Here is a 25,212-nt window from a genome sequence, read left to right as displayed (position 1 = left end):
GAACTTATGGAATGTAGTTATTACCTTTTAAATGTTCTTGCATGCTAATTCTAATATGTGTTCATTCTAGATTGGTTTTGGTTGAGTTACTTATTTTTTTCATATTGAGTCATATTTTCTTACTTTTTTCCATGTCTGATAATTTTATCTAAATGGGTATTGTATACTTCTGTATTCCTGTAAGTATTTTTGAGCTTTGTTCTGAGTTCCAGGTATGTTACCTGAAAATGTTTGATGTTTTACAGTCTTGAATTTAAGTGAGAGCATCTCATTGATTAGTCTGGTGCTAATTAGTCCCTGTTGTTGAAAGAAGACCCTTGCATGTACTATTTCCAGTACTTTCTGAGTTGTGGGTTTTTCTAGTGTAGCAGGTAACAACAAGCACTGTTCTTGGCTATGTGTGAGTGCTGGGCACAGTTAGCTCAATATATTTGGTATTTTGTATAATGGAAGTAAAGAGATAATGTTTGGGAAAGTGATAGAGTGATAATGAGTGTTTTAGTTGGGGTGGTGAAGGGAATTGTCTTTTAGGATGAAACTTTTGAGAAGAGGTTTGATGGAAATGGAATAACAATATGAGGAGTAAAATAAATAAATGTATAGGATTTTTAGGACGTCATTGACTACCTTTTCTATTTTCAGTGGAATGTGGTGGATGAAATTTGAATAAACTGGATAAAAATGTGGAAAGGGAGACAACAATATATTTTCAATAGTTCTTTACTAAGTTAAGAGAGTAGCTTCTCTAATATCTCAGGCAGGTAGGACACTATACATATCTAAAACAGTATATGATTTGCCATGTGTCTGCATGGAATTGTTAACTGACTGGGTGACTGTACCTCTCTTCCCACAGTCACACTTTTTTCTGATTCTGTTGCTTGTAGATATTTAGGTTTTTGTTTGTTTGTTTTTTAAATCCTGTCTTGCTGTTCTTCTCAGCCTTGCACAATTCCTTTAGGGAGCCATCTTTAAATTCCCTGGCACATACCAGGTGCCACATAGATAGGATTACTGGAACTCTTGTGCTATTGGAGGCTTTATTTATTAAGTTTTACACACATTGATTCTTCAATATTTTGTCTTCTGTCTGTTCTTCCAGCTACTGATTTTTTATTTCATTGCTTATTTTCCATTTCAATATTGTCTTGCCATTTAAGACTAGATTTTAGCATTGTTTACTTATCTATGGTCTTATGTATGTCCTTTGTATACACTGCTTGGGGAGGCTTACCTTAACCCAGTCATAGGATCTGTTATTTACTGAAGGTACACAGGTGGAAAACACTCATTGCATTGCTATTCTACACTTTCTATATCACTTTCTTTAAAGCCATGCTCATTTCATGTCTAATTAAAGTCTACCTGGCAGGACCAGGCAGAGGACCATTATTTGCTAACCAGAATTACTGCACTCATTAATTAGCAACAGAGGCCAAGGCAGAAATGCTGACTCTGCATTCAGAAGCCCAACTCCACAGCTCTGGAAACACTCAGAATGTTGTGGTTTATTCTAATGCACCCTCTACAGCATTCTTCCAGCAGTTCAGTTTTGTTCTTTCCTAATGATCTGTGTGATGACATGGAATGTGTACATAAAGCACTTCTGCTGAATAATAAGTATTATGAATGCTATCTTGAGAAAATCACTTGGGCTCTGGCTCAAATTGCAACTGAATTATCTGCTTCTTTTCATGGAATGACATTTTTACTTGACAGAGTGACTGGCAGACAAGCCATGATTATTCAGACATGGGTATTTGACAGATATTTCCTAAAAGATTAATAAAATGAGCTTGTCATTTCAAGGAAAGTAACTGAGAATACTTGTTACCAATGATAAATTTTAAGCTTTCAAGCAAGGGAGAGAGTGCTTTACATGTATACAGGTTGTTTTCGTATTTTTCCTCTCCAACTTTTCTCTATAGCTGTCCAGTTGAAGGCTAGGAAATTGCCTTTATTAAGTGACTCTTTCCATACTGTGTACAGTTATTTGACATGATCAACTTTTACAATTCTTGTGGTTGGTAAATGAACTATTTCCTATAAAATAGGATTTTAGTGCTAAGAACTACACTTTTAAAATGTGACTTAGCAATTTTATTATCTAACCACTAAGGGGCAGCAAATAACAATGTTTATTTGAAATACTAAGCTATTACCTTAAGGTAATTTTCTTCTTTTTTTTCTTTAATGAATATACCTCTAACCCCTTTCCTACTCTTTCTAGTAATGCTAAATCCAGAGCTATTGAGGATAAGTGGGACATCAAAGGGAAAAGAATGAATTAGACTGTTGAAAATACTGTGCTAAGAAAAGAGTAAAATTATTGAAAAGATCTTGGTGTTGACGAATGAAGATTGTCTTAAAATTTCCAGGTTAGTTCTTAGTAGCTGCCACATAGCAAATATCTACAAAAACTAGCTAGAGTCCATTAATGAGAAGCAGAAGTTCAAAGTAATTTCTTGCTTCAATTCTGTATTTCTCTCAAAAAATTGGTCTCTCATCTGAACTTTAGCTGCCTAGTTCTTTTTTTTAATACTTCATGTTAATGAGTATTTAATGAGTGTCTACCATAAGCCAAGAGCCATTCTAGGTACTGGAGACAAATGATAAACTAAGTAGATTCAAAACTATCCTCATGCTGCTTCCGTTTAGTGGGGCAAAGTTACCCAAACCTAGGGAAGAGCTAGCTAGAACAGAAATTACAAAACCAACATGAAAAGAGAATAAGAGTCTAGTGAAGGGGCAGACAAATGCCAGGTTCTAGTACTGGCAAGATTTCTTCAGAAACTTCTTTCAAATCTTTCACTGTTTTTTTCCCCCACAACCACAAGTGCTGGTGTGAAAAATATAACATGTTTTTCTTGAATCTGGGTGCATTCTCTATCTCAAGACTTTTTTCTGCCTAAAGGATAAAGCTTAACGTTTTCAAGTAAACACTGTTGAACTGAGGATTTCTGAGTAATGCTTTACTCATATTCAAATCTGCTCTCCCTAATACTCATTCATCCTGGATTTGGCAAAGGGCATTGCTTCTATTATTTGTCCTGTCTCAATATGGTGCAGAATCTTTGAAATGTAATTAATTTTATATGGAACCCAGAAGCTCTCTTTCCATGTTGACATCAGCACCAAGACATCATTACAACCAAGATACAACCTGATGTGGTGACTTTCCCTTGCATACTAAATGGCTCCACTCCGGCAGCTGGAGTGCTTGCATTCTTTCTTTCTCTTTCTCTCTGACTTCTGCCTCCTACCAGAGATCTATGGGAAGAACTGTTCTCACGGGAGCTGCATCTCACCTTTTGCTGCCTTGATATCCTATGTAGCTATGTTTAACATATTGCCAACACAATCTTCTAAAACAGAAAGTTTTGTGTAATAAAAACTTTCAGTTGCTCAGGTCCCAGAAGCATGGTAGACTCAGAAACTCTTTACATTCTTCAATACATTCTGGAGTTTTCTCTTATCTGCTCCCATACTTGGCAACTTAATACTTACAGAGTTTAAATTAGACAACTATCCTTTCAAAATTCTTCTAGATTATTTTTTCATTAAGTCTTCTGAAGTTGAAAGACTAATGTTTGCATTGGCCTTTCTTTGAATGAGGGGGGGGGTCAACTAATAAAAGAAAGGTGGAAGAAAAAGAATCATACTAAGTAATGGATCACACACTGACTTACATATTTAACTACCTTATTATTTAAGAATCAATACCAAATCAACACATAACTTCTGTTTGTTTGTTTGTTTTTTTTTGATTGTACTGGGGTTTGAATTCAGGGTCTTGCACTTGCTAACACAAAACTTCTTTCTCAAGCACATTGCTTTTTCCCTTTTATTACTAAACTCCTCAAAAGAGATCTATTTTTCTTGATTACCTAACATGTAATAGTTATGTCACATGACATCTATGCAACAGACATAGACTGCATTGAGGATTCTTGTCTCAAAGTCACTAATGCATGTCTGCATTGTAATAAAATCATTTGACAAATAATGACATTTCTGTCAATAATGGATTGCATATACAATTTTGGTACCACAGAATTTTGGTGGAGTTGAAATACTCATAAAGGTTAGTGAGTATATAACTGAAGAGACAAAAGAAGAGGAACCTACAGAAGAAGAAAGAGGAGAACCCCCAAGAAAATTCATATTGAAGGGTTTAGAGGAACTTTTCCAGACTTCAAAAAGCTCCTTCAAAGAGTTTGAAAATACTGAAAGATTTTAACTAATAGAGGGGAATTCCCATTAGGATATTATCTGCTTAAAAGTACATCTATGATGACAGAAGAGAAAGAAACCAAGCAAACCACCATGGATGTTTTTATGGAAACACTGACATCTCTTCAAGATACAGGCCGGGCCTTTCAAGAGGGATACCAGATGCAGGCAGTTATTATCAGAGAGCTCAGCTCCATGCAAGTAACTGCCCCAAAGCCCTTCCAGTGGAACAAGATGTGGAGGTGGGAGAAGTGAAACTGAGGATCCTGACCTGTGGAAACCTAGGCTTATGTGTGTGCTATGTCTTAATTTTTAACACAAAAGTTAAAAAAGTTAAAAAAAAATGAAAAATAGAAAAACACTTACAGAATAAGGAAATAAAGTAAAGAAAATATTTTTGTACTCCTGTATACTGTGTTTTTAAACATGGGGGTCAATTTTTTTTTCAAAAAATTTATAAAGTAAAATAGTTACAATAAGGTACGGTTAATTTATTATTGAAGAAGAAAATTTTCTGTGAATTTAGTGTAGCCTAAATATTGATGTTTACTAAGTCTACTGTAGCTCTACTGTAATGCACAGTATGTTATTTATTTTAAGTCTTCACAGTACCTTACTAGCTGACTTGCCCAGAGCAACTTCCCAGCCTGCTAGCTCCCTTCAGAGTAAATGTCCTGTCGAGGTATATCATTTTTTTATCTTTTATATACTTATCATAGCTTTTCTATGTTTAGGCACATTTAGGTACACAAATACCACTGTGTTACAATTGCCTACAGTATTCAGTTTAGTAACAGGCTGTACAGGTTTGTAGCTTAAAATCAATAGGTTATATACCATGTAGCCTAGGTATGTAATAGGCAATACTGCCTAGGTTTGTACAGGTACCCTCTGATGTTTGCAGAACCATGAGCTTGCCATTTCTCAGGACATCTCCTCACTGTTAATGCATCACTGTAGAGGGTTTTTGGTGTATTTTCTAGAATTCTAGTATTGTCTGTGAGTTTAATGTTTATCTGTAGAGGGCAGCAAACAGTAGTGCAAATCCCAACTTAAATGATTAAACCTCAAAGAATGAATGTTCACATCATTTAAAATCAACACTGAAAGCTTTTCCTGACATAAGAAAGACGTTGTGGCTACTTTTCTGTGAGGCTGATTGTTAGGAAGAAAGAGTAGTCAAAATTATTTTTGATAGCTCTCTATTCCTCTGATACTTCTAATGCTTTCTTCCAGACCACAAGTACCTGTCTACTGCCTCGGGAGACTGGATACACTCCTGGTGGACTATCATATTAATCCAACACCCAGAATTAGACTTACTCCCTTCAACAGAAATAATCACTAATATTCCATTTCTACTGTGTTTTCTTTTGTGGGTGGTGATAATTTAAATAGGATAACTACTTTTGGCTAGGCACGGTGGTGCATGCTTACAGTCCCACTTCTCAGGGGGCTGAGGCAGGAAGATTTCAAGTTTCAGGTCAGCTTAGGCAACATAGTAAGTCACAAAAAGGAAAAAAGCATAAGTATTGTTGCTGAATGTACATTGTTCATCACAACAATATATTTTGAAGCATAATTAACTAAAATCAAAGTACCCAGAAAAAAAGAATAATTTTTATTGCAGGATGGAATTTTTAAAGGGAGTTTTGTTTTGTTGAGGCCAGTGTCCACAAGATGCCCCAATACCTTAGTGAATAATCAAATAAATAATTTACAAAAACTTACAAAAGAGTAGACAAGGGGAAAACTTACCAGTTGAAGCAAAACAGAGAAAGGGTTACAAACTCATGCCATAAATGAGAAGAAATGGGTTCAAGCAAAAAATAAAAACTGCTATCACATTGCATTACACTTACCAGTCTCTATCTTTCAGAAAAATTTTTAGTAGATGATTACAGAGTAATTGTTGTCAGTTGAGGGGTTAAGTTGGTAGCCCCAAGAAAAATGAATGAAAGCCCTAAGAAACCACACTCTCAGTTGCACCCCTGGGAATTTAGTAGAGGTGAGAAGGGCCAGTAGGCTTACTATCTTTAATGGAACTGTGCAATGTTGGACTAAAAATCAATCCAATCTTATGTCTGGATCTCAGAAAAGAATTCAGATGCCAGAGCTCCAGTGAAGGTAACACTCCTCTACCACAGTGCTACAGCACTTAAAGGAAAGACCAGCTGGCTATAGATAAGATGGGAAGGAATTCAAGGCAAGTATATTTATACCATTTTGAATTGGGAAGTAATACTTGATGATAAGTGTGGCCAAGGAAAAATAAATAATATGGCAATCATGGGACTACGGTAGAGTGAAAAGAAACAGAGGAAGGAAAGAAGGAAGGAAGAAAAAAGGAATGGAAGAAAGGAAAGAATTTGGAAGAAGAGAAAAGAAAAAGGAAGGAAAAAAAGAAAGGAGAAAAAAGAGACTTAAAGTCTTTAATACGCAAAACTCTGGGGTAATCATAACTCAGATTATAGAGGCAGATTCCCTATGAATATCTTATGCTGTGTAATAATAAAACTATAAAATCAGAGCTAAAAAGATTAGAATTAACAGGATTAAAAGAGATTTCAGAATTAGGAAAATAACATAAGAACCAGCACACAATTGTATATTTAATAAATAAATTGTAATATCTAAAATAGCAAAGAACAAAACAAATTATAATAAAATGGAATAAAAGGTTGAGATAATGTTAATGAATACAGAAAGGCAACTGAAAAAAATTTTACTTCCATTACACTAATAAACAGATCCTACTCTGAAAACAACTAAGACTGTTGAGTAAAAATAGTTTTAAAATACTAAATGCATGCAAATGCAGGGGTAGGGATCTTGAGAGATAAATAAGTGCTCACATTGTCTTTGCCTTCATGCATTTGCTTAGCTCAGGTGATCAACCCTTACTTGATAAGTTTTAGGAATGGAAGACAAAGCCCAGTCCTCAGTCAAGTTCGGAATTATGTTAGGAGAACCATCCTTCTCATAAAATTGGAACTCTCACACTTGGAGAAAAAACAGGAAATGAACCCTGACTCTAATCTGGAACTGAGAAAAAAGAAAATTCCCATCTCGAAACTTACACATTGAATCTTGATTCTGATTGGAGGTAGAAAGAATTTCTCCTAAAGATTTGTGACCATAAACTGGTACTCATTCAAGTTGTATTTTGAATTCACACTACCTGGCATGATGAAACACACGTTCATGAAGAACCTCACGTCAGTGATTTAGTTTAAATTGCTATAGCTTTGGTAATGCCTCTAGATGCCTGACAGAGCAAATGCTAATCCTCCTGTGAAGGAATCCATTTCTATAGAAAAATTCAGATAAAATGAGAAACTCCAAGTAAAAAGGAAAAGCAAAACAAATCAGCACATAGGAAAATAAGACATGAAGGAGAGCAAGTATAAACAATGTTAAGGCTCAAAGTCTTCAGGCACAGGAGCTATAAGATTGAAAAAATAACTTTGTTTAAAATGTTTCAAAAATAAAGTTGTAAAATCATGAGTAAAGAGTAAATGGATGTGACTTGGGATATGGCTCACAGGTAGAGCACTTGTCTAGTGTGCACAAGTCCAGGGGTTCCATCCCCAGCATTAAAAAAAAGTAAATGAATGTTTAAGAAACCTAAAAGTAGTAGAAAATATGAAAGAAAAATAGGATGTTTTATAACATATATCTAGTTGGAATTGGAGAGAGAGAGATGAGAGATGACACGGGTTAGGGGCTATATACATACGTATATCTTATCACTGAGCTATATTCCGAACCTGCCAGACTAGAGAATATATTTGAAAATATTGACTAAGAACTTTTCAGAATTTGTGAAAGGAAATAAGCACTGATTCAGAAACTCCAGTGAACTTTAAGGACAATGTTTTAAAAGTCAAACTTTAAGATCCACCACAGTTAAATTGTAAATCATTTAGGAAGGAAGGAAGGAAGGAAGGAAGGAAGAAAGGAAGGAAGGAAGAAGGAAGGAAGGAAAAGGAAGACATTCTTGAAAGTTCAATGGCATTTTTTCCAGAGGAAGAAATTTATTCAAATTCCATTCTTTGCCATGCCTCTGAGAAACTTTATTTTATTCTTTTCCCAAAATAGTTGGAAAAGAGCAAGAAAAACCCATCCTGTAAACCCTATTCCTGAATAAACGAATATGAGAGGTTTTTTTGGGGGAGGCATCAGCGAATTGGAAAGATTTTACCTTAGTTGACACCTATTAGATATTTTAAGAGCAGTATCAAAGCATGGTACTTTGTATCTTTGAACAGGTTAAATGTGGCATTCCAATTGTGCTGGTTTCACAGTCAAGTTCAGCTGAGTCAATCTGATTAAGTGCAAGACACAGTTTCCTCTGAAGACTCATAGAGGTTCTCAGCAAGCTGAATAGAAGGAACTAGTCATTGTTCTTTGTGCATTTACTTTAGTTCAGCATGAAGTTCCTTGCTGTTTTGAGGCCTGGAGGTCAGTGTGAGTAAGGCAGGGTTAGGCGCCTGTGATTGCGCATGCTCCAAAGTGCAAGCTTGCGGTTACCTTTGACTGGGGCCAACCCCAGTATGAACACCTGCAGGCAGGTGTTGTGGGTTTATCTGCAGAGAGAGAACTGACTTTGGCTCCTCACTCCATCAACTCTCAGGAACCCACCAAGGTGTCACTGTCTAAAAATCACACTGACCACGGACCAGTTGCTACAATCACAAGGAGGAAGGAGAGAGGGGAAGAGGGAGGGGAGAGAAAGAGACAAAAGCAAACAACCCTCACTTTTCTTCAGGAGTATGATTACCCACTCACAAATATTTGGGAATAGGTACAAATGTTTGTCTTTCCCTGTAAAATGATTTCCTTAATAATTAATGAAGATGCACCTGCATGGGCTGTGTGCAAACATTTATTTAACAGACATTATAACCTTTTCTTTTTGATCCTCTTAAATGTCACTACTTCTTCCCCTTTGTTTCTATCAAGACTAATTTTGGGAAGGAAATGTTTGAAAGAAGCTATTTTTCAAAAAAATAATACATAATTCAATGTAGTTACATTCGAAACTGTAATTGCAAGATTGGAACTCAGAATAAAACATATTTGTACTTCTATATTATTTAGTGACAGTATTTCAATGGCTACTTTTACTGAATTCTTTTTTTAGTTCAGGAAAATAAATTGTTCTAAATGGAGTTTTCAGAAAGAGAATGCTAGCTCTTTAATTTTACTGAAAAGTGGTGAAGAACCAGATGTGAAGTTATTGTCACAGGAGGGAGAGTCACTGTACATCGCAGGCTGCCACAAACACCATGGAAAACCACTGGGACACTTCAGATCCACATCGGCTGCATGCCATTCTTTCTTTGCAGTTTTCTTCTTAGAATGCCATAGGATATTGTGAAATCATTAAGTTAAAACCAACATTCATTATTGGAAGAATATGGTTTATTTCACATTTTGCTATGTTTTTGGACTGAGCAACATCAAATTCTAGCATACATTTATTTTTATCACCTTTTTAGCAATAGTCACAAACTGAACAGATTTTGTAGACTATTAAAATTCATGTTTGAACATTTCCTATAGTTTGGACAATGGATATTAAACTTATTAAAACAATTTTTTAATGAAAGTAACTACTACATTTTATTTTCATCAATGGGAAGATTTTGAGAAAGAAAATGCATTTAAATTTGGGTTCAGGCTTAATAGCACAGACATAACTAGTTCAGATATTGCTCAATGGAAAATACAAATAAAGAAAGTCTGTTATCTAAATGGAGCCTCCAGATGTTTTGCATATGATACTCTAATGAGAACAGGGAAAAGGACAGAATATTCCTAATGTATGCATGTGTTTATAGTTGAACTTATTTTTTATATAAGTATGACCAGTAGAATAGGTAGTATTTAAACTTTCCGATTGATAAGAAGATATAACAGAATATCCAAGCTTAACCCAAAGAGTTATTCTGTAGTTGTCCCATATTTTGAAACACAAATAAAAGCAGCAACAGAAGAAATTTGTGAATTTGCAATTAACCTTTTATTCATTCTTTTTAGGTGTATGTAACTAGAACTCAAGTTTGCAGATATAGGGACAACCATGACAAACCAGCCCTCTGGAAAACAGGAAGAGCTCAATCTGGATGCCAGAGTTGACATATTGTGTGTCCCCAAGGTTGGCAGATCCATGGGTGCTTTCTGTAAAGAGCTGTTTCTGTGTCTGGTCAGATGGATGGTGCTTGCACTGTTACCATGCCGAACAGTGAAGTGGGTATGGTCTCCAATCGCTTTCTCTCTTTCAAGATGTTCTAACTCAGTGAAACTGGTAAGAAATGTTGTTTTTCCAGCTTTGAAACCTGCAGAGTGAATTCTAGAATGCCTCAGGAAGTAAGAACTTTGCCTTTTGAGCTGAAGAACATATTCCATTTTCTGCCTCACTACAGAGATATTTCCTACTGCTGTCTTCTTTTCATTGGTATACAAATTGTGGAAAAGAGGGTGACATGGGGCAAGTGAGGAAGGATAAAGAGGAGTAACTTCACATTAGATAGGGGCTGGATGCCAAAAGCTTAATTTTAATATGACCAAGTACACTTATTATTATTTATATCTGTTTCAAAATAGTAACCAAAGCATTATCTCAGGCCAGTCATGGTGGTATATGTCTGTAATCCCAGCTACTCTGGAGGTTGAGATCAAGACCCTCATCTCAACTAGCAAGTGGGGAATGGTGGCAGATGTCTGTAATCCCAGCTCCTAGAGGCATAAATAGGAAGATTGCAGTCTTGAGGACTGATCTGGGCAAAAATGTAAGACCCTATCTGAAAATTAACTGAAGCAAAAAAGGACTAGAGGCATGGCTCAAGTGATAGAGTTCCTGCCCAGCAAGTGGGAGGCCTTGAGTTCAAACCCCAGTACCTTCCAAAAACAAACAAAAAAAATCAAAAACAAAACATTATCTTTAGACGTAGGCAATTTAAAACATTTTATGTATTGCGTGTATGATTAATATTGAATAATAAATAGCTTATTGAAATTTATCATTATGTATAGACATTTCCAGAAAATTAGTCTCCTAAAAACTTCATGCATTTAATTGTCAGTAAGATTTTTCCTAATCATTGAAAAATGAAGAACACATCTCTTTTTAGCAATCTTTTTGGCAATAACACACTTGCATTTCTTTTTACTAAATATGGGAGTAAATATAAATCAGATGTTTAACTATATTTTTTTCTAGAACACTGAAATAAACCAGGCTTACTTAACGGAAGGAACTCAGTATTCAAAAATATTCAGGATATAAAGAAACAAACAAATCCAGAAGTCGAGGCACATCGTGAATCTTACCACACAGGAGTCTGAGGCAGGGGCAAATTTGGGGCCAGCCTGGGCTATGCAGGGAGACCCTCAAAAACAAAAACAAGCCAAACAAAACAACACAAAGAAACACATGTCTGTTGAATAACTTACATTACTATTTTAGTTGGTATAAAAGTCAAACACTTGTGAAGGAAGTGGGAATATTTAAAACAAATGAGGAATTCTCGGAGGTAAGACTGTGTGGCACTGAATTTTCAGCTGAGTAGGAATTCATTTTCCAGGAGGAAGTGGAAGTTAATCCATGCTTTGAAAGAGAGTTTGCTTAACCTCAAGGAAGTGGTGGGCATTTCAGGTGGGAGGAAGTTGTAAAAACCATGGCCATTGTGAGGGCAGGGAGGAGAAGTGTTAAGTAAGGTTTTCCAGAGAATGGCATCTTTTGTTGCTATTATCAAAACCCTAAAAGCCCAAGAAGAGGGTGTGGATGTGATGTGATAAACTAAGGAGCCACTATTGAGTATTTTCTTCAAATATTAATTGTCATAAATAAATTACTAGTATTTTGTACTTAATAGAGCCTAAAATTAAACCTTTAGTCTTGTTTTAAAGACTTGTTTAGTCTTGTTTAGAATTCTCATTTAAAATGGAAATTTCCCCCTTTATTATTTAACAGATTAAAATAAAACCCTAATCCTTGAACATAAGGGAAATCATCTACCTATGAATGGATAGACAGAAGGAATTTCTGAAGAGTAATTGTGGTGATGATTGCAATGGGGTAGACAGATTGCATGACATCCTTCTAGAAAGTTAAGCAAAGTGGAAGACGCTGAGCATCTGTAATGGGGATGGCAGGACAGGACAGGAGAGGACTGGTGGGACCACAGGCTGGGCTGGGGCTGTTGCTCTCTGCCTGGGCTAGAGCTTCAGGAGAGGCTATCAGCTGCTGACCTGCTGCTCCCAGGCTCAGACAAAGGCAGGCCCAATGCAGGCTACCATGTTCCCTGTCACGTGTGCTCTGACCCATCCCAGACTTAAGGCAGAGGGTGACAATGAGAATAATTCACAGGTTGTTGTCCGTGAGCATTTTTGAGAGGGTTCGCTTTATCTCACTCATCTCCTTAGGCTTTCAACTTTACTTTAGGGAAGCAGATAAAGAAAGGTACCCAGTTTGAAGTGAAGGATTACTGGGAGAATCAGGTGACTGTAAGCCTTTTTGATTTTGAATGTAGCCGACTATTTATTTCTCTAAACAGCTTTTCATATGTAATGAAAAACTTATTCTATGCCCTAGAAAATTCGAACAATATTCTGACTGAGAACAGATTTTAGATTTTTTTTAACCAAATACTTTATAATCCTCTCAGCCACGTTGATGCGATTTTTACTTCTGCTTCTGAGTAGTTTTGCATTGTGCACTTTTCACATGGTCGAGGCAAAATGGTTTTGTGGATTCTGACTAAGTGAGTTAGTAAAATGGTGGTGAAGTTTCATTTTCATGTATTGTAGCTATGGTCCCAGCTTAGCTAGCTTAGCTAGCTGAGCGCTTTGGAGCAGCATTCTCTAGAGTCCAAGCTCTAGGTATGCCATAGTTGGAATGGTCTAAGCTCCTTGGTTAAAGCCTTGGGCTCTACAATGTACTCCCACCCAGCACCACCATTAAAAAAAAAAAAAAACACTTGGGCACTGCTTGCACCTCACAGACTTAAGAGTCTTTGTTGTTGTTGTTGTTTTTTAAAATATTTTTAATTAGCCTGTTTCTTTTATATACATATAATTTATTTTTATTATTGTTGTACTGGGGGTACACTGTGACATTTACAAAATTTCTTACAATATATCATAGTTGAATTCACCCCCTCCATCATTCTCTTTTATCCCCTTCTCCCTCCATTCCTGGAATAATTTCAACAGGTCTCATTCTTCCATTTTCATACATGAGTATGTAAATGTATATTTTCACCATATTCATCTTCGTACACCCTTTCCTTATATCCTCCCCAGCTGGTGCCAACTCTCCAGGAAAGACTGGTTTCATTCCTGTTCTGTTTTTATTAAAAAAAAAAGACATTTTTGTTTGTTTAAGATAGCTGTACAGGGTGTTGCATAGTGACATTTCCAAATGTATATTAATTACAACCTGAATTGTTTCCTCTCCTCTATTTTTCTCTTTTCGACCTTAGTCCCCTTTTTATGGCAGTTTCAACAGGTTTAAAAATTCTTACTCATTGTATAGAGAGTACATGAACCATATTCACCTTCTTACCTTCCTTCTTTTACCCTCCCCATCTCATATGTGACCTCCCCTTAGTGTGACCTGTTTTTCATAATATTCCTGTGTTTGTATTAGGTCTGTATTCCACATATGAGAGAAAACATGTAGCTTTTGATTTTCTGAACCTGGCTAACTTTGTAACAAGCATCACGGGTGATATTTTCATACACAGTGGTTTTTATCTTTTGCTTTTTTCTTTTTTTTGGGGGCAGTCTCATTATGTAGCTCAGGTTGGCCTTGGACTCTTAATCTTCCTGCTGCAGGTCTCCCTAGTGTTTAGGATTATAGACATGTACCACCATATGGTGCTAGACAGTAGTGGTTTCAAAAACCTGAAATTCGAAGTATTCCTCTTCCTACTTCATCTTCAAGTTTAACAGTGTGCTTTGCTAAGATTGATTTTTTTTTTTTCAGTTCAGTTCTTCTTTTTATTGGGGTGGAAAGGTACTAGTGTTTGAACTCAGGGTCTTGCACCTGCTAGGCAAGCCCTCTACAACTGAGCCATGTCTCCAGTCCTTTCTGCTTTCATTATATTTTTTCAGATAGGGTCTTGATTTTTGCCAGGGGTGGACTTGGATTATAATCCACCAATACTTCCCACATGACTAGGATTATACATGTGTACCACTGCATCTGTTTTATTTGTTGAAATGGGTGTCTCATGGACTTTTTTGACTAGGCTGGCCTCAAACTTCAATCCTTCTGATTTATACCTCCCAGGTAGCTGGGATTACAGATATGAACCACTCTCCCTGGTTTCAGTTCTTCTAACATCAGCTTGCTTTATAAAATGACACTCCCATGTGCATTCACTCTCTTGTAGCTTGAATCCTAGCCAAACACAAAGAGGAAACAGTCCCTGTGTGTGTGTGAGATGGGTAAGTTTTCTTTTATTAGTTGTGTTGGAGTAGAGAAACCTCAAGGTAGCAGATCCAGCCATATAATAATATAATTATTTAATAATTATATAACACATAAAATGTAAGTAAAATTTTAGGCATGAGTACAAAGTATGTGTGGTTTAGGAATATTAATGTAATATAATGAATTGATGTTGGGAGAACAGGAAGACAGATAGCAAGCTTTGCTTGTCCATGTAAATCAGCAGTGTTCCTGCAGAGGTAGAAACTCTGTTAAAACTTGGAACTGTGACAAAACACAAGCTTTTTTTTGTTTTTTGGCAGTACCAGGGTTTGAACACAAGATCTCACACTTGCTAGGCAGGTGCTCTACAGCTTGAACCGCAACTCTGACCCCTTTTTGCTTTAGTTATTTTTGTGATAGGGTCTCACATTTTTGCTTCAACTGGCTGCAGACTAAGCCTCCTGCTTAGCTTGGGTCACCGGCATGCAACACCACTGCCTAGCTTATTGGTTGAGTTGGGGGGTCTCACTAACATTTTACTTAGGCTGACCTTGAACCACAATGTCCTGATGTCCGCTCAAAGGGAGTTAAGATTATAGGTGCTCACTGTCATGCTTGACCTTTTTTTTTTTTTTTGATAATAAATACTTAAGTTTAATTGAGATTTCTTTATAATTCAAAGATAATTGATTACATGCCATTGGAAGAAAAGTTGTTCATCTTTCCTCAGTAAAAATGACTGCATATGAAATATGATGGCATATGATTGAAATGTGTGCCTTTGTCCACAAATACTATAGGAAAACACAGTAAGTACTGTTGAAGATCTGAAGGGTAAACTTTTTTTGTTTTTGCAGTACTGGGGCTTGAACTCAGGGCTTACACCTTGAACCACTCCACCAGCCCTTTTTTGTGATGGGTGTTTTCGCAATAGGGTCTTGTGAACTATTGACCTGGGTTGGCTTCGAACCAAAATCCTCCTGATCTCTGCCTCCTGAGTAGGTAGGATTATAGGCGTAAGCCACCAATACCCAGCTGAAGGACAAACTATTTGGCACGGATGTTTGCCAAGTGTACATACAAGCTTTAATGAAAGACTCCTTGGATGTGATTTATGGTTATTGTTGATAAAGATAAAAATATACTATTTTTTTTCTTCAAACAGAATTTTTATAGTTTCTGGCCTGATTAGACATAAACTGTTAAAAAAAATTCTGCCTTTCTTAGGTAGATTTCAAACATTTCCATGTTTTGTGCAGGGAATATATCCTATAGGAATAATCAAACATTATAATGTTAGGAAATATTCCTCTCAGTACTTATTCCTCATTTTAAATAATGAGAGAGAGCATACTGATTCAAAAGACCAAGAAAAGTTGTCACAATGTCATAAGAAAATACTTTATTCACACAAAAAACATTAATTTGCTTTTAGAAATATTCTTCTGGCAAATAAGAGTCTGAATATGAGCGTTTTTGTTACTAGGAAGGTATTAGGAACACATTTCTGAACCAAGCTACTTTAAATGGACATTCTGAGTTAAGTTGAGGACTTTGGAATGTATTAAGAAAAAATCCTTCACATTTCCTTTTTATTACAATTCATTAAATCTGTTTTTTCTTACCTCTGAGTCAAAAATACTTTTGTATAAATACATGAGAAAAGGGTTTCATCCTTGAAACCCTTGCATATCAGCAATTAATCTACTATCATTTCCACCTTGATGTTCTTGGTGAAGAAAATCAACACATTTCCTGGTATCTGGCTTTCCATTAATTCTTCATTTAGTTTTGCTTTAAAAGTTTGGCAAGAGCCTGTGAACGTGGGGATTCCCTCTGCCATTGGAGGGAATTTGTTACTGAAACAAGCAAGGAGGGTGCATACCCTGGCGTACATGGGGGGGTAGATGGCTGAGGAATCAAACTCACCACAAAAGGAAAGATTGTTTTTGTGAAATTCACAAAGAAAATTGGTCTTACTTAAGATGGACCAATCCATAACCAGTACCTGGATGAGCAGTGCTGTAGGTCTGGCCTGGGTGGTCTATTGTAAAACAACAAAACAAAACAAAGCAATCCATATTCTTAAAATGGCCTTATAATAAAGACCATTTTCACAAGCAGAAGTGCATTTTCCGCACAATTTGTCCTTACCTATGACTGAATTTACTATTTGTTTGACTTCCTTCTTTTTTTGGTCTCTTGTTCTTGCTTGTCATGCATCCTTCATGTGAAAAGGTTTAGATGGGCATATCAAAAATAAAACCATTGCTTAATTTTCTGGTGCTGCTACATAAAAATTCTAGCAGGAAGTAAACTTTCATATCTCATATTTAATTACTTTCTATGGTATTTATATTTTTTCTTCCACTTTTATCAGCCCAATATAAGAATGACTGTATTTATTGTAAGATGTGAAATGGATTTTTTTCTGTAAAAAAATCATCTTTTTTATTGATTTGGAATTTTTTTCATTAAAAGAATGAATCATGTATATTTGGGGAAGCATATCATGTTAAATATAACATGTTCTTCATAAATTTCAATGAAAGTACAAATTGTAGGTTATTATCCTTGCATTAGCTACTACTCACAGATATTAGGAAGGGATCACACATGCTTGTTCATGAGGGGTCACATGTTCTACACCGTCAGCATGTGGGGAAAACACAGATGATGTGATGATTACAGTGACTTATAGTGTGGTCCTTTGAATGGAAAAATGGTTCCAAACACACCCACAAAATAAGCTCGATTCTTCCCTGAACTCTAAAGGGAGATATAACTTCCCTGCCACATAGAATATTATTTTTCTAGATTTGAGAACAGTCCAACTCAGATCAGAGGGCAGTAACTGTACTTGGTTGAGTCTCACCTTGCTTGAAATTTCTTCTTTTTGGGTTGCATGGTGTGTGTCTCTTAGAGCTTCTGAATATAAGTATATAACTTGCTGAGATGGGGAGGAACTAATTAATATTATTTTAACTTTAATAAGGACTTTCTGGAAGCTAACAATGGAGTGAGGACAAAATATGTGGCTGGGATCCTCATTTACGTGTCAGTATTGTTTGGGCCGGAGGTGTTCAGTAGTGACTGTGAACTCTGAAATGTCCACCTATGTCTTCACATACTCCTGAGGAAGTCATCATTCACAAAAAGGTCATTTCTATTGCATGTCTTATTTCAGCTAAAGATGACCTTACCTCAGTAACTCAATCTGTCCTTCTGCTGCTATATTAAAGTAATTGCTGTAGCCTGGAGAGTCTGACTGAACACCATCTCTCTTTTTATTTTCATTGTCCCAATCAAGTTTAAGACTTCATCACCTCTTGCCTGGACTACTGACTTGCTTGCAAAAAAGAAATCAGTATTTCCAGCATCCTCTCTGCTCAAATCTGGTTAAACTTTTCTTCTCTGTCTCTCTCTTTTTGATTTGCCCTAAACTTATAATATTTCTGCTAAAAGCATTATGTGACTATTCAATGATACCAACAAAATTGACACTAGCTTTCTTTTTTTTGACACTAAAAGCCACAACAGTGTCCGATTTTTCCTTCACTTTCCTTTTCCTCTGCTGTTCTAAATAGCTGCCAGACTCATTGCGACTTCTTGTACATGTCCTGTGAACACTTGCATGGTGCTGCCTGAGTGCATCACCACGTGGAGAATACTCTTGCATTTCTTGCCTAAATGCTGTCTTATTTGACACATATTTTAGATACATCCTTTTTTTTCTTTCTTTTTTTTTTTTTTGGTGTACCAGGGCCTTGTGCTTGCTATGCAAGTGTTGTGCCACTTGAGCCACACCTCTAGGTCATTTTGCTTCAGTTAGATATGGTCTGCGAGTCTCAGACCACAATCCTCCTATTGCCGCCTGCCAGGTAGCTGGGATTACAGGTGTGAGCCCCAGGCTCTGCTATTCACATTCTTTATGAAATTTTCTGTATTTTTTTCAACCAGATATGATCTTTTGTTTCCTCTGTACAATTATAAGTATGTAAATAACTTCCTTGCCAGATCCTTGTTTATTTTCTAGTAGTTTTTATTTTGTATTATTTCTTTTTTTGGAGTATGAATATACTAAGGAAAGATATTATATTTTATTATTTCCTGTATATTTTATGTAGTACATTTGATGCCCTATATAAAATGGGACCACTGTAAATATTTATCAGATTAAGAGTAATGTGTCACAGACATATACAAATAATTGATGTAATGCACTTTGAAACTCCCTGTGAGGAAAGACTATTTTATATTGCACACAAAGTTGCAATTTGAAAAGGTGTGTGTTGGCCAGGGTCATAGCACAGTGATAGAGCACTTGTCTAGCATGCAGGAGGGCCAGGCTTTGATCCCCAGCACTGCTATTAAAAAAAAAAAAAGATAGGTGTTGTTTTGTAAATGATCTTCTTTTATGCTAGGCTTTACCTGAAGTGGCCAATTTCTAACATTCAGAAAACTAGAGATTTCTTTGAATTCATTGGAAAGTTCTAAGAGTTCCTATTACATTCTGCCTAATAAAAAGGAAACAATGTTCTAATGAAAGGTATTGAGATGAAGTATAAAGTAACATAGATCTTTAAATGAGGTCTATGTTACAGAGATGATATATATTTTATATTTTAAAAAGACATTATGATGAGTCACTAAGGGTACTGAGTGCCCTAACTTTCATTCCTAAGTAAACAAGGGACAATTATAACCAATCCCATGGCCCCAGAGTAAGGCCTTGGTTTCAAATGTTGACACTATATTAATATATTATTTTTAGAAATTTAAATTAAACAAACAGAACATGTTAAATATGCACAAGTTCGGTATTCAGAATTATTTTGCCATACCTAATCCTCTGTATAATATTCTTTACTACCTAAATACAAAGACAATGTTAATCTCTGACTTCTAAGTTTCCTCCTCCTCTCTTCTTCCTCAGGGTAAAGTGAAGAAGAGACAGGAGTGGTTAGGTGGGAGAAAAGTATGTAAATTGTGGTAAATTATATCTTTTCTATGAAATAAAATGATTATAAAATTAATCAATTGGATTATAAAATAATTATGGCTAGAAGTATGTTGCTAATTGAAAACTCCTCCGTAATTGTTGTAAGCTATAAACCTGGAAATTTATTTTCATTAGTGCTATACATATATATTTTTTCCAGTTAGCTTTTCAGCTATATTGCATAGACAAAATAGTATTTATAACCCATGTAAATTATTTTCTAATTTTGAATAGCCTAGAATGATGGTTAAATCAATACATTTTGTATTTATGATGCTATTAAAATATAAATTATATCTGTATCATTTTAGCAGTTTTAATATATTTCCTCTAAAATTTTAAATGTTTTATTTAACATTTATTTATTTACCCCCCTCAATCAAAAAACTCCACTCTTTAATAATAAACTTTCTTTAAGCTAATATCGACATCTTACAAGTTTCTGGAATGCTTTCTTGAAGTCTTCATTAAAGATTGTATAAATCATTGGATTTATAAGGGAGTTCAGATAACCAAGCCATGCCAAAAAGTTTGACATTTCTTCAGAAATTTTACAGTTTTCACAGATATTAACAACCAATTCTTTTACAAAAAAAGGAAGCCAGCATATTACAAATGCACCCAAGATTAAACCCAGGGTAGTGGCTGCTTTGCGTTCTCTTGTGCCTGAGATCTTTTGCCTTCTCCAAGATTTCTCATGCTTGAGCTGAGATCTGGGACTTTTCACTGTGCTATGGATTTTATCAAAGTCTGTTGATGGATCAGATAAAGACTTTTCTAGCATGTAGGGTGTGGAGACCAGCCTAGTGTTTTTTTCACCACTCTCCAAAAGCACTTGGCCATTCAGCTCCTCCTTTGCAATTCGACTTGCTTGTCTCTTATGGTATAATGTCCTTGCTGCTTTATATATTTTGTAGTAGAGGATCAAAATCAATATAAGTGGGATGTAGAAAGCTCCAAATGTTGAGTAAATAGTGGAAACAATGTGATCATGCTTGATGATACACTCATCATCACGGCTAGATCCTTGGTGCCTCCAGAATAGAGGAGGCATAGAGATAAACACAGATATGACCCACACTATTGTGATCACAATGCCAGCATGCTTGGGAGTCCTCTTCCTGGCGTACTCAACAGCGTCTGTGATTGCTCGGTACCGATCCAAAGCAATAGCCGAGAGATGCAAGATGGAGCACGTACAACAGATAATGTCAACACTCAGCCAAATGTCACAGACTACTTGTCCCATGATCCAGCTCTCTCTCACAATATACACTATACTGAAGGGCATCACCAGGACAGCTACAAGAAAATCTGTGACTGCAAGGGAGCAAATTAAGTAGTTGGCTGGGTGGTGCAGCTTCCGGGTCACAATGATTGCAGCAATCACAAGGGAGTTGATGGTGGTTGTCATCAGTGCCAGCCCGGAGAGAGTGAGGGACACCAGAATTTTGGATGGCATTCTGTTTAACAGTTCCTCTGAAGTCAAGTTTTGGTCAGATGAGTTTAAGAAATCCATTTTGTTTTTGTTTTAAAAGATTAGCATGGCTGAAAAATGGACACCTGTAACAAAGGAGGGGAAAAACAGTTCAGAGAATTTTTTTTTCCTTTCAGAAAAAGTATATTTGCATTATTTCAGAATATTTTATACATTAAAAATGGAATTTTTTTCTCACTTAAAATATACAAGAACAGATTGCAACTTTCCAAAACTTTCTTAAAATATGGATTACATAAAATAGTTTTTATCGTAAGCTCTTTACAATGATAAAAACCATATTAAATATATAATATATTAGACTGTATTGATCCTATGTTTTTATCTTTGTCTATAGCAAAAAATTTAAAAGTATATGTTGTTAATATATACTTATGCATTGTATAATGTAAGGGAGTATTACATTAGAGGCAGTAGTCAAAATCATAAGCAATTTTATATTTAACTCAAAGTTATATTGAGAGCATTATCATTGGGCACATGGAGATCAAAGGAATTTTTAATATATTTTAGGTCAGTGTGTAGAGGTTACATAATGGGAAATAAGTTTAAAAAACAGTATATGTAGCATTCTGTGATCATTTTATGGAATTAGAAGAATGTCAGAGTGTTTAGTAGTCTTTATGGATGTAAGTAGTTAATTTGGTTTAAAAAGATAAAATAAGATTAGTTGTAGTCAAATAATCCTACATCATTACCCATTATAATAATGACATAGGTGAACAAATAACCTGCTCACCAAGGTGAACTTCTGGTGAGGAGAGCTCATAGTGACATTCACTCAGAAAGGAAAGTAGTTGTTTGTAAGTCAGCATCGTAATGACTAAGTCATCTTCCTTCTGAAAGAGGACTCTCCACCCACAGTTTATAATTCTTGCTTTAGGCTATGCCTTTACTTAATTAGAAGTCAAATAAAGGTTGGGGATGTAGTTAGCTCAGTGGTAGACCATTTGCCTACCATATTTAAAGGCTGGGTTTAATCCCCAGGATAGAAAAAAATCAAATAAGAACAATTGGAATGCAATGAAGTAAGATTAACACTCTTTATCAGATAGTTTTCTCCCCATTAGCTTTCTTTTCTCTCTTTTTTAAAATAATTCTTTAGCAATGGCTTGAATCTTAGAAAAAAAATACAGAGCAAGCTCTGCACAGAAAAAACAATGCACATTAATTATTCAAAAGGGTTTCATTCTGATAGTTTCCTACATGCTCATAGGGCACTTTGATCGAATTCACCCCCTCTATTACTCTTTCTTATCTCCCCCCATTTTAAATGATTTTAACAGGTTTTCATTATTCTATTTTCATACATGCATATGAAGTATTTGTATCATATTCACTCTCCCTGAAACTGTATTTCTTTTTTTGTTCTTTTAGCAGTACTGGTGTTAGAACTCAGGGTTTTGTGCTTGCTAGGTAGATGCTCTACCACTTGAGCTATGACTCCAGCCCTTTTTGCTCTGGTTATTTTGGAGATAGGGACTCGCTTTTTGCCCAGGCCAGCCCGAACCATGACCCTCCTATTTGATGCTTCCTGCCATCACTGGGATGACAGAAGCCTGCCACCATGTCCAATTTTTTGCTGTTCAGATGAGATCTCACAAACTTTTTACCACAGGGCTGGCCTGGAACTGTGATCCTCCTGATCTCAGCCTCTTGAGTAGCTTGAGATAATAGGTGCACACCATCAACACCTGGCTCAGAAACTTTATTATTAATTATAATTTGTGCTATACTTTAATATCCCATAAAATATATTTACTTTGAAGTGGTAAATTTCATTTGTTATAGATGATAGCATAATAATTTGAAATACCTTATGTCAAGTACTTCACGAGAATGTAATCATATACATGATGTGATTAAGCATATTCTAAAACACCTTATTATGCTGCATATTTGTTCTTCTATTTGTGCTTGGATTGCCAGCATTAAATTCTGTTTTGAATTTCAGATATTCATTGAAACAAGTGATGCTAAGCAAATTGAGTGACAGAAGAAATGTGAGTGCCTGCTGCCTGGTAAATTAGTGGTAATCCATTATGTAATTGAGAAATTGCTTCATATCTACCTTACTAATATCAACATCCATTTGTAAAGGACAACTAAGACAACTCCAGGTAAAGAATGGAGTCTAAAGTCTTCTTGAGAAATTCTTAAACAGTGGCTCACAAATTTAGTGAGCCCCAGAATCACAGCAGGACTATTTAAATACAGATTCCTGGGTCCTACCTCTAGAATTTGTCATTCACTAAGTGTGAGGCCCTCAAGTTCATGTTACTAACAAATTCCCAAGTGAGGCTGATGTTAGTGGTCCAGGTTGTTGCATTGGATTGCTTCTCATCTTTGTCTAATATTTCAATGTTATCGCATCAATGAGTTCCTCTCTACTGAGAGCATTTTTGATATTTCTGCTATAAAACTTTTTCAGCATTGTTCTTTCTCACTTTCTTATTTTTTTAAATTTCTTGGCATTTCTCAAATAAATTATCTCACCCTAACTTACTTTGTATGTTTTTCAGTTTTTATTGCTATCTTCATGTAGTTCTGGACCTCCTTCTAAGGGGTCTATTAATTAAGGGGTCTATTAAGGGGTCTATTAATTCCCCCTTACCTCATGTTGTTTTCATTTCGTTATGGGAGTTACAGCATATGATCCATTACTGATGGATCACAGGGCTTGAGATGCAACAGGCACTTATAGGCACCATCAAAATTGTCATTAAAATATCTAATATGCATTTTCTACATTAAAGGACCTCATGGTCCTTATGTAGCTTTCTTGGAAACATTTTAAGGAAGGCCATGTGTAAAATGCTTATTCCAAAGAAAGCAAGACACATTAGAAACATGCTAGACTAATTAATTTCTACTTTATTTCCAACACCCCTTTTCTCAACATAAAAATTATACTATATAGTAAATTAAAGAACTGAATAGTTTCTAAATTGGTTAGTTTCTTTGCAATGTTGCTTACTTAATGCTATGGGAATTGATTTAAAACTGATGACATTTTCCATATTATAAGCAAAAATAACTTTCCACTTTAATTTGCCTGATAGACAGTTATGATAAGCACAAGAGAAAATCCTCAAATTATATTTTGAGAGGACTATTAAACAAGAACAATTGTCTGGACATTTATATGTGAATTTCCATAGTAAAAATCAATGCTTGTAGGAAAGTGGATCAGCTTAAAATGAGAAGATGAATTGTTTGATAATTTGACTGATTTATCTAAGTGTAACATTGTAGCATTTAAATTATCCTTTATAAAATGGTACTTAATCCCAGGAAAAAAAATCAAAACTTTTGTCATAGTTTAGAATTATATGACAAAATTTATGTCATCTAAATTATGTTGTAGTTTGCCAGACAACTTCCCAACAGCAAATTTAAAAACTTAATTTATTTTCTGAAAGTTATAATCATAGGTGACAAAGAAGATAGGGAAACAAGTGCAAACGATCACACTTGGGTTTCATTTTTCTTTTTGTCTTGTGTTCCTTGCTACTTACAATTAGAAATCCAGCAAAGCATCTACCTTCACTATTTCAGACATGATTGTTTATAAGATTTCTTCATGTTCTTATCTACTTTAAGTTCCCACTGTGTATCCTCATAGTGTCATGGAACCAACTCTGGGTTACTCAATGGACCATGTTACATATGTCTCTCCTATTCTTAGACAGCATTCTGTATTTTAAATATTGAATGAATTTAAATATTTTAAATAGTCAAGATTATTTTCAGTAGAGGCTGTGGTCTCCTCAGTTCTATGTAGAAAAGTTCCCCAGGCTTCCCTCAGAATGAATATTTGCCAACTTGTTGGTCTAGTCATGTGACACATTTACTTTTCTGCATATACACACATTTTAATGAATGAGTGAATTAATTAATTTTTTGCAGTACTGGAGTACTTGGGCCCTTTTGCTTGTGAGACAGGTACTCTACACCCTGAGGAACAAATTCTCCAAAGTATCATTTTACTCTCTGAAAAAGATGTATTACTTAATGGCTATTTTTTAGTGA

General features: G+C 35.6%; 1 protein-coding gene across 2 annotated transcripts in view; it reads right to left on the bottom strand.

Annotated features, from left to right (window-relative positions):
* Nucleotides 1-13,075: 13,075 nt before the first annotated feature.
* The window catches only part of Htr1f (5-hydroxytryptamine receptor 1F), a 200,399-nt gene continuing 188,262 nt past the window's right edge, over nt 13,076-25,212 (bottom strand). For both annotated transcript variants that reach the window (XM_074072936.1, XM_074072937.1), the window contains one exon: nt 13,076-21,245. In XM_074072936.1, the coding sequence (XP_073929037.1) occupies nt 20,101-21,201 (1,101 nt within the window). In that variant the 5' untranslated portion in view covers nt 21,202-21,245 and the 3' untranslated portion in view covers nt 13,076-20,100. The remainder of the gene's footprint in view (nt 21,246-25,212) is intronic.

The sequence above is a fragment of the Castor canadensis genome, chromosome 5, assembly GCF_047511655.1.
Source record: "Castor canadensis chromosome 5, mCasCan1.hap1v2, whole genome shotgun sequence".
NCBI classification, from domain to species: domain Eukaryota; kingdom Metazoa; phylum Chordata; class Mammalia; order Rodentia; family Castoridae; genus Castor; species Castor canadensis.
This window is presented reverse-complemented; position numbering and strand designations above follow the sequence as displayed.